General features: G+C 38.2%; 1 protein-coding gene across 1 annotated transcript in view; it reads left to right on the forward strand.

Annotated features, from left to right (window-relative positions):
- Positions 1-18516, forward strand: part of LOC136871679 (retinoblastoma-like protein 1) — a 114231-nt gene that overhangs the window by 38625 nt on the left and 57090 nt on the right. Inside the window, exons 6-8 of the mRNA XM_067145177.2 lie at positions 11183-11384; positions 11495-11686; positions 15947-16089. Of these exons, the coding sequence (XP_067001278.2) occupies positions 11183-11384; positions 11495-11686; positions 15947-16089 (537 nt within the window). The remainder of the gene's footprint in view (positions 1-11182; positions 11385-11494; positions 11687-15946; positions 16090-18516) is intronic.

Consider the following 18516-nt stretch of genomic DNA (forward strand, 5'->3'; position numbering starts at 1 on the left):
AATAATAATAATAATAATAATAATAATATTCCGGACCGTCGTCAAATGTGCGGACCGCGCTTGCAACGGCTCCTGGACGGGTAATGACTAAGAATGCAGTCCAGCCGCGGGTTCAGTGCTGCCAAATCACCCAATATGACACCACGCCGGATCTCCTGAAGGATTTTATCCATATTAAAAATGATTAACGGAAAAGATGGCAAAGATTTACGGACCCAACTGACCAGGAGGAATACCTGAGCCTAGCCCGGGAAGTACGAAATCGATTGTTGGAAAGGAATATTGAAAAAATGGGAGTAAACGTGCTGTAAAATAATAGAAAACGAGTCAGATCGGGAATTTTGGAGGATTCTCGCAGAAAACGAGTCAGATCGCGAATTTTGGCGGATTATATATCTAAAACAATAAGCATTCAATTATAAATTTCAGTATAATACCGTAGCGAAGCACGGGTATCTTGCTAGTTCATTATAAATCAATATAGAAGTTGACTTTCAGATTCTTCCTTGCTGCATCTTTTAAAATGAGCAACAACAGAGCTGGAGGTAGATGCAGCTGATCGATCACACTACTCCCACTAAATTGTCCTTCTCTAATTTTTGTTTTGACTACATTATTAATTTCAGTTATTCTTAGGGCACTTTTTTCAGTTTTGTTACTCGTCAAATATTAATTCAAATGAACTCTCATTATTGGGTGCTCTTCTTCAGAATTCAATTCTCCTGGGTATAATAGTGTTAATTTTTAATTTCCACGAACCTGTTACGCAGGCGTAGCAGGGGGAGAGGTGATACTCCCACGTGGCGCGTCCCAGGTGGCGGATAGGGGGGTCCTAACCGGCTTGCCGGCGGACTTGAGGGAAATAAAATACCTCTCGTGGACCAAACACACACCCCCTGTGGGTGGGGGAGGCTGACGAATAATGCACGCGTCTGGGCATAACCTGTGAGTTGTACCACTATACGAGCTACACCGTAGGTCTGCGTTGCAAGTGATTAGTACCCACTCTGTAGGAACACCACGGGAATACCGGCGCCCGTGATTAATACACCTAGGTGAGGAACCTCATCGGTTTGCGTTGGCTATGAGTGGCGCCATTGTGTGAGAAACACCATAGGTCTGCGTTACCTTTACGACGTACAATACTTGTGAGTAGTACCTTAATGTTTGGAACACCTTGAGTTTACGCTACCTTTGATTAGTACCGCAACTTGAGAAATATCATAGTTCTCCTTTACTACCGATAAGTGCCATTAGCATCATTGTGCTTTATAAGTGGTCCCTTGGTCACTAATACTATTATTTACAATCTTTTTTGAGTCTGATCCACTGTTTTTTTTTTTGTGTTCATGTCCATCCATTCATTCTTCATGACATTTTTTATTTTCTTTTTTTTTCTTTTTTTCTTTTGGTCAGTGGATGCTTTTCATTTTTTGTTGTTATCTCATTTCGTCCCATTCGGGGCCGATGACCTCGATGTTAGGCCCCTCTAAACAACAAGCATCATCATCATCAACAATTTTTAATTTCACTCCTTTATGCTGATGTACAATAGTGTTTTAAGCAATAAAAATAATCAAACCTTCATTTCAATTGAACTATGAATATTATTTCATACTGGTACCTCTGTTCTATTTGTAGAATTTGATGAAAATTGGCCAATTGTTAAAGTGCGGCCCGCGATCATACCTAAGGTTTCCAATGTGGCCCTCGAGCCCTTACTAATTGGAAACCCCTGCTTTAACACATTGAACACTGGCATATTTGTAACATGGTTACTGCTGTGTACTGAGCATTTTAGCCATATTTTGAGGCTTTATAATTTCAACACTTTTTGAGATAAATGAATTATTCTTCTTGTATCCAAAAGTATAATTATATGTCTCAGCACCAAACTCAATTAGTTATTTGATCTTTGACACTGAAATATGAAAGGCCAATATATTGGTCATGTTTTAGAGCTTTTTACAAATTTATTTCAAATAATGTTTGTAATTAATTTTTTTTTCTTCATATTTACACCTAACATTGTTACGTTAGTACTACTATGCTTACAGGTGAGAAAAAAGATATGATTCGGTTATTAGGGTTTCTATTGCACTATCGCTGAGAGATTCAAGACTCCATGACCCCATTGTAGGAACAAGCGAGACAATAAAGTGCACAGAACACATCCTTGCTAATCTTAAAACAAGCATTCATATTCTATCCAGAAAGAGTCAGTGCTCCCATCCAGCAGCAGTATGTAGAACTGTAATGCTGCCATTCATGTTTACCAGAAGAGACATGGACGTATTTCCAGGAGTGATGATGGGAGTAAATGAGGACCGTGTTCTGAGTGTTAACTGAAGTGACAAATACATTTTCCTTCCATACGATTTGGCACGACTAGAATAGTGACCAAAACTGAATGCAATAACACACTGATGCCAACCCAAGCAATTATAAATCACAAACCTCAAACTGAAAAAAAAAATAATGTCGAGGCTCAAGAAATTTTGGTTCATTTTTGACCTGAGCTCAGCTGCAATGCATGTTGTGTTTCCTGCTGCACATGTCAGTACAGTTGATGTAGGATACTTTTTAAAATACTTTACTTTATTAACGGTAATACCATTTTACATAACAGTAGAGAAGAATAAACAAAACAAACTAAAAAGAAAGTTCAATGGAGTATAAGTAGAAAAATATATACAGATATATACATAGGTTATATTACAAGTAATCACAGGAAAGTAATAGTCAAATTTGGAGATTATGTAAGTGATTTCTCAATTTTGACAATGAGCAGTTAAATATATCAATATCCAGTTTGTTTAGAGATCTTGACATTCGTTCAATTGGCCCATTGAATGCGTAGTTAGTTCTATGCCAATTTGTAGACAATGTATTCTTGAACCTTGTGCGTCTGTCTGGTACATGTACGTTAATTTTTGCAAGGAATAAAGCAATTTAAAAATGAAGAGTGTATCCAATAATTCACGGCGTTGTGACAGGCTATGCATATTTAAGGACTGTTGTAAGGATCTATAATCAACATTATCATATGAGAATCCTGCTCTAAATGAATATAAACGAAGAAATTTATGTTGTACTGAATCTAATCTATGGATAGAGGTCTGATGAGAAGGGTTCCAAACAGGTAAACAGTATTCTAGTATAGGGCGTACCATAGACACATACAGCAGTCGATAGGTAGCTAAGTTTGAAAATTCTCTAGAATATCTAGTAATGCAACCCAATCTTTGAAATGCTTTCTTACAAATATTTTCAATATGTTCATTGAAAGGTCGTATGGTTTTTAGTGCCGGGATATCCCAGGACGGGTTCGGCTCGCCAGGTGCAGGTCTTTCTATTTGACTCCCGTAGGCGACCTGTGCGTCATGATGAGGATGAAATGATGATGAAGACAACACATACACCCAGCCCCCATGCCATTGGAATTAACCAATTAAGGTTAAAATCCCCAACCCGGCTGGGAATCGAACCCGGGACCCTCTGAACCGAAGGCCAGTACGCTGACCATTCAGCCAACGAGTCGGACTAATATGTTCATTAAACGATAGGTTATAACTGAATAAAACACCAAGGTCATTAACTTGTGAAACAGGAGTTAGAATGTTGTTATTACTAAATTTGTACTGAAATGATATTTTCTTCTTGTTTTTAAAAAACGATATTATTTTACATTTCTCATGATTAAGTTTCAACCCATTTTGAATGCAATAGTTTTCCAGATGATGTAAATCTTCTTGAAGTTTTAAACAATCAAGTGGACAATTAATTTGCAAACATTTTTTTGTATCGTCAGCAAACAAAAGCAATTCAGAATACTTACGTATATTTTTAATGTCATTTATGTAGAGAGTAAAAAGTAAGGGCACAAGGTGAGACCCTTGAGGAACTCCACTGGTAACAGTAATAGGTGCAGAAAAATGATTCCTTATTTTAACAATCTGCAGGCGATTTTTAAGATACGATTCAAACCATGAGAGGAGAGGCCCATTAATTCTGTAGCCTGTTAGTTTTTGCAGCAAGATATTGTGGTCGACAGTGTCAAAAGCTTTTGAGAAGTCTGTATAAATGCAGTCCACTTGAGAGTGGTTCTCTATTGCATCCAAGAGGAACTGATAGAATAAAAGAAGATTGCTACAGGTTGACCATCCTGAAAAGAATCCATGTTGCTCATCAATGATGATGTTTCTAAAGAGAGGTGTGATTTTGTCAAGAATTATTGAGTCAAAAATTTTGGAAATATGAGAAGAAATTATAACTGGTCTATATTGTTTTATGTCAGTTTTATCACCATTTTTGAAAACTGGACTAACAAATCCTTTCTTCCATTCCACTGGAAAAACGCCTTGGTTTAATGATAAGTTGAACAGATAAAGAGTGCTTCACATAAAATAAATGAGCAGTACTTGAGTAGGTACGTTGAAATACTACCAGGTCCGACAGTTTTCTTTAATTCCAGAGATATCAGTTTGTTGTAAATTTCTGCCTGACTAATGTTTATAACTGGTAGATTGACAGAGAAAGGATAGTCATATGACATACTACTACTATTCTGATAAGAAGAATAAACGGATGAAAAGTGGTTAGCAAAAAGACTGACAATATTTTCTCCAGTATCGGCTGTAACTTCATTAAGATGCATTGTTGAAGGAATATTATTACATGACCTTTTAGAACTTAGATATTGCCAGAATTTCTGTGGATTGGAAGTAATACTTCGTTCACAGTTGGAGACATACATTGTATAGCAAGATTTAGATTCAGACTTGCATTCATTTCTTAATTTCGAGAAATGCTGATAATCACTATTGAGACCTGATATTTTGTATCGCTTGTGTGCTTTCTTTTTTTTCAATAATTAGGGACTTCAATTTATGATTAAACCACTTTGGGAATTTGGGAGTCTTAAAATTCCATATAGGGATGTAAGGTTCCATGCCATAATGTAGTACTGAATAGAAGATTTCTACTGCTTTATCAATTGATACATTTTGAAACATCTCCTCCCAGCTGAACTGTGACGGATAATAATTTAATCCATTATAGTCACCATTTAAAAAGTCAAAATAAGAACTATCAGCAGGCAAGGAATTGTATAGCTCATTTATAGATAAAGAAATCTCTAATGCTGGGTGGTGTCTATCGAGGGGGACATTGCTTTCATTACTAGATTTTACTTCAGTGGAACTGGAGTTACTGAAAACCAAATCAAGAAAGTGATTTAAAAATTTGGGATAGAATTAAACCGATTTAAACAGAGATAAAAAAAGTGTCTATAACTAAACTGGACTGCATAGTGTGGATACTTAGTGACATAAGGCCAGAAGATGTTTCTTCATTTACTATCCAATTAAGATGTGGTAGATTGTAGTCACCAACAATGAGCAATAAATGGTTGTCAAGATTTGACATAATTTTTTCAACAGCATTGCAATGTTCGAAATATTTTTGGACAGGAGACTTGGGTGGAATGTATACAGCACCAATGATTAATTTTGTGGTGTTAAAAGTCAGGGACACAAACAACTGTTCAACTGTGTTAATGCACGGTATCAGAGTAGGTTTAAACCTCTTGTTAATACAGATCATTACCCCCCCATGGGATGCCTTCGTACTCATTAAAGAAGACCTATCACATCTGAAAATTGAATACGTTTCGAGTCCGAGTTCCACATCACTAATTTCATCATTTAAGTTTGTTTCGGTTAATACCATGAAGTCATAGTCAGCTAAACATGAAGAAATTTTAAGTTCAGTTAGTCCATTTACATTTTGATAGTATCCTCTAAAGTGTTCAACTAACCTTGGTGCTTTCTTAGTATCTTGGATGTCATTTTCCACAATATGCCTACTAGTAGATATTTTTGTTTCTACAGGTTCATTGATTTTAGTGATCTGATAAGAATCTAACCTAGTCTGTGTACCTTGCACATTAACACTATTCCCCAATACAGTTTTAAAAGAACCTAACCTATATAGACTACCATGAGTATTAATACCATTCTTCGATTCTAGCATGACAGACCGACCTATATCGGTCACTTTATCTAGTTTTTTAGAGGAATGGGATCAGGTACACATTCCAGATCTTGAATTGAATTAGCGAACTCTATTATACTATTTACAACATACCTTTTTCCCAACCTATTTAGGTGCAGACCATGCCAGGTATAAAATCTTCTTCCCAAATTACTTATATCTACATATTTTACAATCTTGAAGTTCCCAAATTACTTATATCTACATATTTTACATTCTTGAAGATACAAATAGAGCTCCACAAAAAGGAGTCTTTAAATCTTAGATTGTGCATATAAAACTACGATTTTTATTAGTATGTTTTAACTTAAGAAACATGGTCTTATATTCAGGCTAGTATGGTACTTCAGTATCTTTACACCCTCTTTTATTAGTTATGATCTTACATTTGTACTTTCTGTGGAGATTAATACAGTACATCAAATGGGAGGACTGGGTCACCAACCTTGCAGTTCTTGAGAAAGCACATGCTGTAAGCATTGAGGCTACCATCATTGACCAACGTCTCAGACGGATAGGGCACGTCCATCGCATGAGTAAAACCAGGCTTCCTCGTCAACTTCTGTATGGTGAACTCTGTTCCGCCACAAGACCTCATGGAGCCCCTTTGAGGCATTTCAAGGACCAGCTAAAGCATACTATGAAAAGGGCTAAAATTAACACTCAATCCTAAGATACGCTTGCTGAGAATCGTACGCTTTGGTGTCGCACTGTTTTTACATCAGTTGTGGTGTTTGAAGAGGAACGTCAGCGACGTGAAGAGGATGAATGACAAGCTCAGTTCTGTCCTCTCCCAACCATTTCATGTGATCTGTGTAGACATATGTTTCATGCCAAAATTGGGCAACTAAGTCATATGAAACTTATTCACAAAGCCTTGTGAGTGTAAAAATGTAAACTGCTCAAGAATATGATTATTCAGATACGAGTTGCAGCCGACGACGATGAATACAATACTGCTACACTACACCTACCATTTAGTTAAAAACAGTTACAAGAATCTGTAGTCTCCCTGATGGCCATGATCATTAAGGTATCAAGTCTATAAGGTCCGACTCCATGGTTACCTGGTCGACGGCCATTATCATTGAAAATCATTCATTCAAACATGTTTTGGGGGCATAATACATAATACCAAACATATACTATTTTAAATTGTTTTTAATAGCTTTAGACAACTATTGTCAGAATGTTGGCTGGCACAGTAGGAGATGTGGTGATATACATTTTATAATCACTACATTGTGTGCCAGAAGCCTAGATTCAATTCTAGTGATGATGGATGTTATTTGCTTTACATTTCACTAACTACTTTTATATAGTTTTTCAGAGATGCTAAGGTGCTGGAATTTAGTCCCACAGGAGTTCTTTTACATGTCAGTAAATCTACCAACATGAGGTTGACGTATTTGAGCACCTTCAAATACCACCGGACTGAGCCAGGATCAAACCTGCGAAGTTGAGGTCAGAAGGTCAGCGCTTCAACTGTGACAGCCCAGCAAATTCAATTTATTTTTTTATTAATACAACTTCTCCCATGAGGAGGCTGCCACAAGGACAAAGTATACCAACTACACAGTATTTTATCTTCCAAAGCTGCCTCTGTGGATCAGCGGTAGAGTGTCGGCCTCCGTATCCCAAGATAGCGGGTTCAAACCCGGCAGAGGTAGTCGGATTTTTGAAGGGCGGAAAAAAGTCCATTTGACACTCCATGTCGTACGATGTCAGCATGTAAAAGATCTCTGGTGACACATTTGGTGTTTACCCGACAAAATTCATTAAATCTCAGCCATAGACGCCCAAGAGAGTTTCGGTTTACTCGGTCTGCCATCTAGTGGGGGCCTAGAGTAAAACTGAATGTCGAAATTGATGAGCAGACAGCCAGATGGCGTCAAATTGAAATGTCTGCACACGGTAGCTGAGGCCATACGATTATTATTATTATTATTATTATTATTATTATTATTATTATTATTATTATTATTATTATTATTATTATTAAAGTTTGCTAATATGCCAGATAGAAATACCTATCACAAGGCCCAGGAATAACCTGTGGAGTGAGGGCATATGAAGCTATTGATGGTGATTCGTCCATTGGATGGTGGCATTAAGCCTTGAGCAGATCCATTGGTGGTAATCAACAGGAGTAGGCTATGTGCCGATGCCATGGTTCACCATCTCCCTACCTCATCATCTCACACCTAGACATGTAGGTCGTCCATGGTTGAACATGTTGGACACTCCTGGTAATAAAAGCCATACACTAAACAAACAAACAAACATAAGACTTTATGAAATACACCCCAGTTTTTGTGGTGCTGCACAGCCCTATGATTTCAAGAACTGGGTGTTTTGTTCTCAATAAAGTTTCAGTTATTTTCAGGAATATTCTTTATCTTCTTCTGGTGCCATCTCACAGAAGGACAGTGACCACCATGTATTTATTATTCCTAATTTGTGTTTTCCATATTGGAGTTGCCTTGCCATGGATGTCGAACCATCAGAGGTTCTGCACGAGGATAATCTTCTCTGCCCATATCCATGTTTCACTTCTATTTTGCCTTATTTCATCAGTTGTATCAGGCTGTATTTGTCGTGTTGGAAAATGTGACTGAAATAGGCTGTTCTCTGCATTTTGCAAGGGTTAGGACTTCACATAATTTCCCAGCATTTTACGGTACATCCACATTTCCAGTGCCTGCAGTTGGTTCCTTGCTGCAGTTTGTGACCATCCTTTTGACACCATACTTAAGTTCAGGTAACAACAGTTCATGACATGCCTATGAATTTCAAAACGGAAGTCACAGTTGCACACAAGACATTTTACTTTTAGAAATACACTTCTTGCAATATTGATTCTGGTTTTGATTTCTACATCCAGACCCCGGTGTATTTTTAGGATCAGTCATCAATGATCTGCATTTAGGGCTGTCGCACAGGTGGCAGATTCCATATCAATTGTTTACCTGGATAATTTATTCCAGTTCATTACTCCTCGTCCTATAAACAAGTATTTGCCACAATTTGTCCTCTTGAATTCCAACTTTAGCTTCATATTATGAACTTTTGTACTTTTAAAAGCTCTGCTCAAGCTTATTCATCTACTTATGTCATTCCACGCCAGCTTTCCACTGACAGCTCAAAACATATCACATAAAGCTATTAAAAACTATTTAAAATAGTATAGTACACCTTGTCAATACGCTTTTATCATTGAAAATCATTCATTCAAACATGTTTTGGGGACAAAATAAATGTAAACCAAACATATACTATTTTAAATAGTTTTTAATAGCTTTAGACAACCACAAGTCAGTACAGGAACAAATATAAACACCTGTTATGGTTAAGTTTATAAACATATCACATAGTCGAACATCTCGTCTCCTTACTCCCAAGTCTTCCCAGCCCAAAGTTTGCAACATTTTCATAACACTACTTTAATTAAGAATTAGTATTAGTTTTAATGGTCCACCCAATCAATACACTTCACTTGATAAGTGAGAACACATTCAATGTTAACTGTCCATTACTTTCTTACAAAAATTCTTCACATTTTGAAATTTGATTCTAAATAATATTTCTTGAGATTTGACTTATGGTACCGGTAACTTCAGTGTACTGACTGAGGTAGAATTTGAACTTTGGTCTCGAAAATGGGAGAATGGGACCTTATCATCAACTGAAGAATACTGGAGCTTTAAATCTAATGAAAATATATTTCAAAAGACGAGGTCCTCAAAAGTGAAGTGTATTGATTAGGTGGACCATTAAACCTAATACTAGTTCTTAATTAAGCTGTATCAATATGGACCTATATGATGAATTTGTAAATTGCAAATTGTATGAAAAAACAGTGTATATTGTTTTTAGTGTACTTTCAAACATTTCAGAAAGGACATGGGTTCATCCATTTTAAAGTTATTAGATGATAACAATTATGTATTTTAATTAGATACGAGATGCTAGGACTGAAGAAGTCTTACATTAGATGAAACATGTACCAAATAATGTATAACATATTTTAACATTGAATGTGTTCTCACCCTGAACAAACTTTGCAGCTTTCCTTTGAATTTTTTTCCAGTTCTCGTATCATGTAGTCGTGGTGAGGGTCCCATATATGGGAATCATATTCTAACTGTGGTCGTACTAGAGACTTACCCCTAAATACTTTCTTAACCATGTGCAGAGATCTGTCACCACAACCTCGTTAATATCATTACCCCAATGAAGATCATTCCTTATATTAACACCTAGGTATTGATGGGAATTAAACCTTTACATTTTTATGTCATTTTGTTATTATCTTTGTGATGTGAAAAATGAAAAGGATCCTTTGTCATGTATTTTTGAAATTGACCTTGTAATTTTCTTAAAAAGCACAAAACTTCTAACAGTTTGGTACCATTTTTTTGTTTTCTGACAAATGCTTTCTTTCATTTTCTGCATCACATTTTGTACTTTTGTCTTGTATTGAGGAAATGCCTTTAGAGGAAGTCGGTTAGTCATTCATATGATGTGTTCAAGGTTGTGAGATAAATCTTAGCATGGTGGTTTGGATTTTCAAAAGGTATTAAATAACCATGTCAGTTGAATTAATTGAACGTGACTTCATCAAAATTCTGGCACCTAGAAAGAAAATTCAATAAATACTAGTGGCTTAATGTAAAAAAATATAATGGCTCCAAGGTACCAGCTGGATACTGGAGTTGATCTTTGTGATCTAGTTGTTGCCATTAAAACTCTTTGAGCTCTATTTCTCTCAAATGAGTCTTTGTAAATGCGGCTGTCTCATGGTATCTTGCGGTGGACTTCATGTAATAAATTATGGAGGAAAATTTATAATGCTCTACAAATCTCTATTTTTGAGACCCTTCAGATTGTAAGTTTTATAATGAGGGATTACTCATTGAAATATTTTCAGCTGTTTTCCATTCCCAAAAACAGATTATTAAATTTTGTATAAAAATTTTTTAGCATTACCATTGACAGCAGTAGCATACTGATGAGCTGTCTTCATAATTTTAACTATCTTCCAGTTGAGGATATTGAGAGAAAAATAATTGCTATGGAAGGAAATTGCTGGAACATTTACATTTGTGTATATTTTCATACGGCTTAGATTGAAGAACAGATTTTGGATTCGATGGCATGGCGCAGTGGGAGTCCTCTGTGGGAGAGCATCAAGAGTTCGGGTTTGCCAGTACCTTCGTGTGACGATGTTTTTCTTCCTGTCCAGTTGAATGAAAGCATGTCCTCTGTGCCACACCAAAACCCTGTCATCCACAGGATTACTTCTGGAGATCGATCATTGCCTGTTCCAAGTTAGTGTTAACGCTGTTTCTTTTTCTTTATGTGTAATTCTTTTGCTTTTAGTTTGTATATATTCCATACAAATACTATTGATGTATTCATTATTTGTTTATAAATCAAGATATTCCTCAGTCTCCTGCAACATCTTTGTTGGATCGGTTTCGATCACCAGTCCCAGTGAATAGTTTGGCTAAGAAACGTTTGTTTCAAGGGGAAAGTTCTCTGCCAAATTCAGAACCACCAGCACAGCCAGTGAAGCCTGGACAGTCCAAGTTCCAGTCCTCGAGCAAACCTATGGCTGTCAATATTCAGAGTAAGTAGCTTTACAGACTCTTGCTTCTTAGTTCTGTTGTTTAAATTTCTTTTGTAATAATCCACCTTGTAAGCTTTTTGTGAGAATTCATTCAGTATTCAGGTATTGCTCAGCACTTCCCTTTGGAAAGACTAACTGGATGACTAAACTGTGTGAATTGGAAATAGAGTGACATCACCACTGCTGAGATTTAGGACAATTTAATCTAAATGTTACATTTTGCCAAATTACAAGATTTAACACATACTGAACATTGCCTTCTTGGTGCTTTTAATTGCTTTCAGTGTGTTTTAATTTATTGAATAGCTGTTGTGTACAAAATAATATTTTACAGAATGAAATACCAAAATTTAAAAAAATTGCAGAGGAAGAGCAATTTTTCTAGTTTACTCCTTACTATCAAAGCAATCTCTTAAGGTGGCCATGCAGCGGAAGAAAATGTAAAGCAATTCAAAATATCGCTTTAAGAAGTGCTTTGAAAAGTCACACATGCTTCTTCAACAGGAAATTCAGGTCACTTGCATTGGATACAGAGGTGAAATGACCTCCATGGTGATGTAGGTAAAGAGTGAGGAGAGGTAATCTGCAACTGCAAGGTTCAGACTTCCTCAAATCTCTTTTAAGTCTGGTTGAGGGCCTAGCAAATGCAATCACTTCCCCCAGCTTTGCCAATACCTACAAGTTTTATGCACTATTACGCACTATTCGCATGGAGTGCTGAAATACTGCTGTTGTCTCAAGGAAAAGCTTTTTTTTTTTTTTTTGCTTAACGTCGCACCGACACAGATAGGTCTTATGGCGATGATGGGACAGGAAAGGCCTAGGAATGGGAAGGAAGCAGCCATGACCTTAATTAAGGTACAGCGTGGTATGAAAATGGGAAACCACGGAAAACCATCTTCAGGGCTGCCGACAGTGGGATTCAAACCCACTATCTCCCGGATGCGAGCTCACAGCTGTGCGCCCCTAACCGCATGGCCAACTCGCCCGGTTCAATGAAAAGCAGGTACGAGCTACTATTGATTGAAATTCGTAAAGAATTCAGTGTGGGTAAACATTAACAATAAAACAAAATAAAATGTACTGATTTCCTGGAGGTCAGCTTATAATAAAATATGTGGTAAGTGAAATTCTGTTTAACAGGATTTCAGTTACTTAAAAAACCAAACCAAACCTCATGACGCAAAAGCCCCCAAAAATGCCATGGCCTATCAAGGGACCACTGGTCAGCTCAAAAGCCTGAAAATTATGAGGTGTCATGTAGTCAGCACGACGAATCCTCTCGGCCGTTATTCTTAGCTTTCTAGACCGGAGCCACTACTCACTGTCAGATAGCTCCTCAATGTAATCATGTAGGCTGGGTGGACCTTGAACCAGCCCTCAGATCCAGGTATAAATTCCCTGACCTGACCAGGAAATCAAAAAGAAGCACTTCCTAGAAATTTTGACTCAACATGTAATTTCTGTTCTGTTCTGTTCTTGCTTGACTTGCAGTGAGGTAATTAGTTGTTTGGGTTTGCACTGAATAAGCAGGAATTGAAGGAAGGGTCTTCTTGACCGTATCTCCATCTTCGTCTCTACTGGTTACGTGATTTGTTCTGGGTGATTTCTGACAAAAGAGTAGCGTTACAAAAATGTTGCAAAGTTTGAGCTGGGAAGGAAGACTTAGGAGAAAGGAGACGAGCTGCTCAACTAAGTGGTATGTGATGAGATGTTGATTCCCATAGGGAATAATGTCCAATAACAGACCAAGTATATTGGTATTGTAAGTGGTATGTTCCGAGCTGTCAGTGGAGAGATGGCATGGAATGACATTAGTAGATGAATAAGTTTGAGTGATGTCTTTAAAAGTAGGAAAGATCACAATATGAAGATAGTCAGAATTCAAGAGGGCAAATTGGGGCAAATATTCCTTTATAGGAAGGGGAGTTAGGGATTGGAATAAATTACCAAGGGAGATGTTCAATAAATTTCCAAATTCTTTGTAATCATTTAAGAACAGGCTAGGAAAATAACACATAGGAAATCTGCCAGCTGGGCGAATGCCCTTTATGCAGACCAGTAGTGATCAATATTGATTGAGTGCATTAGTTATTGACCTCTCCTCATAATATTCAGCTTTCTGCTTGCTTCCCAATTCCATACATGGAATGTGCATATATTTGCATTTTTACTGGATTGTGTTTCAGGTTGTTTGCATCAAAATGGATGGTTAGTTTTTCAAGGGCAGATGTTAGCTGAGTTTCATTTTCCTCAAATGTTCTTCACTGAGCAGCAAGGGCTGTATCATCCGCATAGATGAAGGCCTTGGTTCAAGTGTTCAATAGTTGGACATTGATGTAGATGTACAACTTAAGGACTTACTGTAGCACACTTCACGTATGCAAGACGCTTCCCTAAGGAATGTGACAAGCTGTCAGGCATACCCTGGGCAATGTTGAAATAACTGTATCAGCTAAATCTTCCACCACTAAAACACTAGCAATTATCATATGTGAATATTGAGTTATCTTCAAGTTGCCTCACGTGAAGCATCACTTGTGACACAAAGATCTCATCAATGTATCGTTGAACAGTCAAGGATCCATTGCAAATGATCAGGAAATCTGTTTTCGTGTCAAGACATTCCTGGCTACACCATGAAAAATCCACCTCGATGAACAACAGTAGATTGTACAGCTTTCAAATGTAGTTGCTCCCCTAGTTTTCTCCAGACTCGCAGAAGACCTTCTGAATGATATAACTCAAAGCTGGATTCATCTGAGAACAGCACAGGATGCCAGTGTCTTAGCTGCCAGTGCAGATGATCTCTAGTAAACTTCAGTCTCCTGCCATGATGTCACTTGCCCTATGTAGATACTTAAGCGTGTCATCAGGATCTTAAATTGGCCTTTCTAAGCCTGTTTGACTGTTTGGTCAGTAACTTGCACTCCAGAAACCTGCTGAAGGTCCACCTGTAGTGCTTGTGCTGTAACTTGGCAGTTTTGGAGAACTTGGTAGATGTTCAAAACGTTCTTATCCTGGGGTGTTTCATGCCAGGGTGCCTGGCAAAACTTTCAGTATCCTGGAAACATTTCCTCTGAAACCAAATTATATTCTGAGCAACCCCTAGCATTCTGGCAACATACTGTACCTCTGTGAGTAGCCTTCTTGAAGCAGTGTAAGTGCACAAGCATCTTCATTCGATGACAGCTGATTCACCTGTTGCCAACCTCGGTTTGCACCATCAGCTATGACTTGTCAACATTACACTACTCAGACCAACCTTCGCACACACTTAGAATTTAGGCACCCATACATTTCAAATGACACTGACATTTCCCAAACATGTGGATGACAGCAAGCCCTCCGTTATGTAAATAGGACACGCTACTGCCATAGTAGTCCAATCCTCATCCCACTATGCATTCATACAATGTAGTTAGGAACCTCTAAAGATGTGACCAAATTTCTTCTTTTGTTTTTAGTAGTGTGTGATGAGCTATTACAAGAAATGTAGAGTAGCAATCCTTCACTAATTTCTGGGTAAATTTGACAGAATAGAACTTGGAATTGTAAGTGGGAAGAAATCATAGTTCTCTCTATGTGATTTTTTCCTGTATAGCATTCTGATGTTATTAAACATGTGTAGCAAAACATGGTTTTTACTACCATCAGGAGGCAAAAGCTTAGTTGGGCTATTTATCATCCAATCAATCAGTCACCTAAGATTCATGTTATTTATATAATAGATGATGCTAATATTCTTTTATTTCCATCGCAATTCATTTGTTGGAAGTTTGGCTTAAATCTGGACTTCTTTTGTCCAAACATATTCATTTTTCTTCGACCTTGAAAATCAAAAAGAAAAGATTGTTTGTGCTCTAAATATAACTTCTGTGATTTTCTTTTGGTTTAATTATTAAGATTCCTACTTTCCAGTTGGGAACTTTCTTTTGGGTTATTCCAGATGCTACCTGCTATTGACCACAAGACAGATAGATTTGGATCGTGCTGTTAAACCATCCTTGAAATTCTCCATTGTAAAATTTTAAATTATCAGGTTGGCGGTTTGATGTTTCAATATAAATGTTATCAACCCCATTGTATTCGCCTGTCATTTTTGTCCTGTTTCTGCTACACATTGTTTTCTTTGAATCAGATGGGGGTCCTTGTTTCACTGAGCCTTCAATTCTGGTTTTGAAAAGGTTACCTGAAATATATGTTCAGTCATAAAAGGTGAGAATGGTTAATGGTACATCCCAATCTCATATGTTCCAGGTGCAGGGATCGAGGCCCAACCCTCAGCCAATAACAACAATGCGAACCAACAACAGCCACAGGGACAGCGGCCATCTCAGCCTCAAGTAGTTAACAGGGCTAAACCAAGGAGAGCATGTTCCCTGGGTCTGTTTTTTAGGAAGGTGAGTTCACTTCAGTTGATATTGTAATTTTAATGATCCATGAAATGTATGTTGCCCCTTTAGCCAAAGTGCATGCAATTAGATTCTGATCTAAACCAATTCAGAATATAATAATGGAGTAGCATTATTCGTAACTGGATAAGTTTATGGCAATGGATAAACTTCTTGCCATTCTTAACTAGTGAGTGGCTAGGTCAAGTGTTTTAACTTGCTTCACTATCTGAAGGTTCCATTTATTCACTCAATTTCAAAAACATCTCTTATTTCACCAATAGTTGGATTATCTCCCAAAACAAGTTCACATAATTTACTCAATATTGCCATGACTGCATTAGCTGGAAATGACAGAGTTGGAGTGGTAGAATAAATTCTACAGAATAAATAACAAAACAGAACACAGTAGCTGAGAAACCTGACTGTAATATCATCTGTGTGTTTAAATGACTTATTTAGCGGTCTTAGACAAAAAAAAAAAGAGAAAATTCCTATCCTACACTTCCCACATCAAGACTGATGATCTGTCAGATGGCATTTGGTGAGTGTAGATGCCCACACTCCTGACAAAGATGGGAAGCAGAAACAAACTCCTCGTTGGCTGAAAAGAAATTTGATGTAGAACTGAGATTATTGAGGAGAGAGGCTATCTACACTGGCGGAAAATAATATCCAACCACCAAGAAGGGGTTGTGCTAGATTAACAGACATTGGTAGGCGTGTTTATACATCTGAAAGATGATGTTGATTCAAATTTCCCGCAAATCACATTAGCGTAGAGCTAGTAGTGGCCCCATGATGTTGTAAATCAGGTTTGCTTTAAATACAGGCTGTACTGTGCGAGAGCTTTAGTTACCTGTGAGATTGGACGGAGTGACTGTGAGTGGGTCAAGAATGCCTTTATGATGATGAAGAGGCCAGTATCAACAGCTCACTTTGGTTGAACGAGGCCATATAATAGGGCTACGTGAAGGTGGATTTTCCTTCCGTGCTATTGCAGAACGAGTTGGCAGGAATGTCTCCACTGTGCATGCGTGCTGGCAGCAGTAGTCACGAGAAAGTACACTGAAAAGAAGACGGGCCTCCGGATGTCCCCATGGCACCATCGAGAGGGAGGACCGCCGTATTCGGCGTATGGCTGTGGCGCAGTAGACTGCGTCTACAACAGCAATTCGAGCAGCAGTTGGCGCAGCAAACCGTTTGAAATCGGTTACTTGAAGGACAGCTCCGAGCCAGATGGCCTGCGATGTGCATTCCACTTATCCCAAACCACTGCTGACTGCGACTTCAGTGGTGTCAAGCAAGAGCTCATTGGAGGATGGAGTGGAGGTCCATTGTGTTTTCCAATGATAGCTGGTTCTGCCTTGGTGCCAGTGATGGCCATGTGTTGGTTAGAAGGAGTCCAGCTGATCACCTGCATTTCACCTGTCTGCGGTGTTGACACACTGGACCTACACCAGGAGTTGTGGTATGGGGAGCAATTCCCTACGACAGCAGGAGCACCCTGGTTGCAGATGTGTACGTCTATCTGGTGATTTGACCTGTTGTGTTGCCATTCATGAACAGCATTCCTGGTGGTGTTTTCCAACAGGGTAATGCACGTCCCCATGCCGCGTTAGAAACCCGACGTGTCAGCATGTTCCCTTGGCCTGTTCGATTCTCCAATCTGCTCCCAATCGAGCACATATGGGATATATTGGACAACAACTCCAGCGTCATCCACAACTGGCATTAACAGTCCCTGTATTGACCGACCAAGTGCAACAGGCATGGATCTCCATCCCAAAAGCTGACATCCAGCACCTGTACGACACAATGCATGCACTTTTGCATGCCTGCATTCAACAGTCAGGTGATTACACCAGTTATTAATAGACTGGCATGGTACATTTGCGGTGGCTTTTCTTGCGTGAAGGTTAAACTGTAGTCTTATACCTTTAATCAATTAAATATGTTACCTCAACAAATATATTGCCAAACTTTCTGTATTCTACATTCCTTATTTCATGGTGTTTTGGATACTTCTTTCCATCAGTGTATTGAGGATGGCAGTATACAAAGTTGTGGAGATTGTTTTCATGTTTGTTTTTCCCTGTCTCCCCTTTTTATTTTTCCGTCTTCCCAGTCTGACCTGCCATTGTGTTTGTTTGCATGTCCCTATTTCTCTATATATGGTGTGATTTGCCACTTGTTTTTCCCTTTGCTTACGCTAGCAATTTTGTTTTTTCCTTGGTTGTGAAGTAGTACTTCAATGAACTTGGGTAGACTAATACTTGTAGGCCAGAGGGTAATTTCCACCGTGTGTGCTATCTGTTCTAGCAGCCATGAAAGCTGACGAGTCAGGAAAATAGTTGTTTTGCCATGTGGTTCTCTAGTAACTAGCAAGAAATGTCCAATTGAACACTCAATCAATCACCACTGATCTGCATTTAG

Source organism: Anabrus simplex, chromosome 4 (assembly GCF_040414725.1).
Source record: "Anabrus simplex isolate iqAnaSimp1 chromosome 4, ASM4041472v1, whole genome shotgun sequence".
Taxonomy (NCBI): domain Eukaryota; kingdom Metazoa; phylum Arthropoda; class Insecta; order Orthoptera; family Tettigoniidae; genus Anabrus; species Anabrus simplex.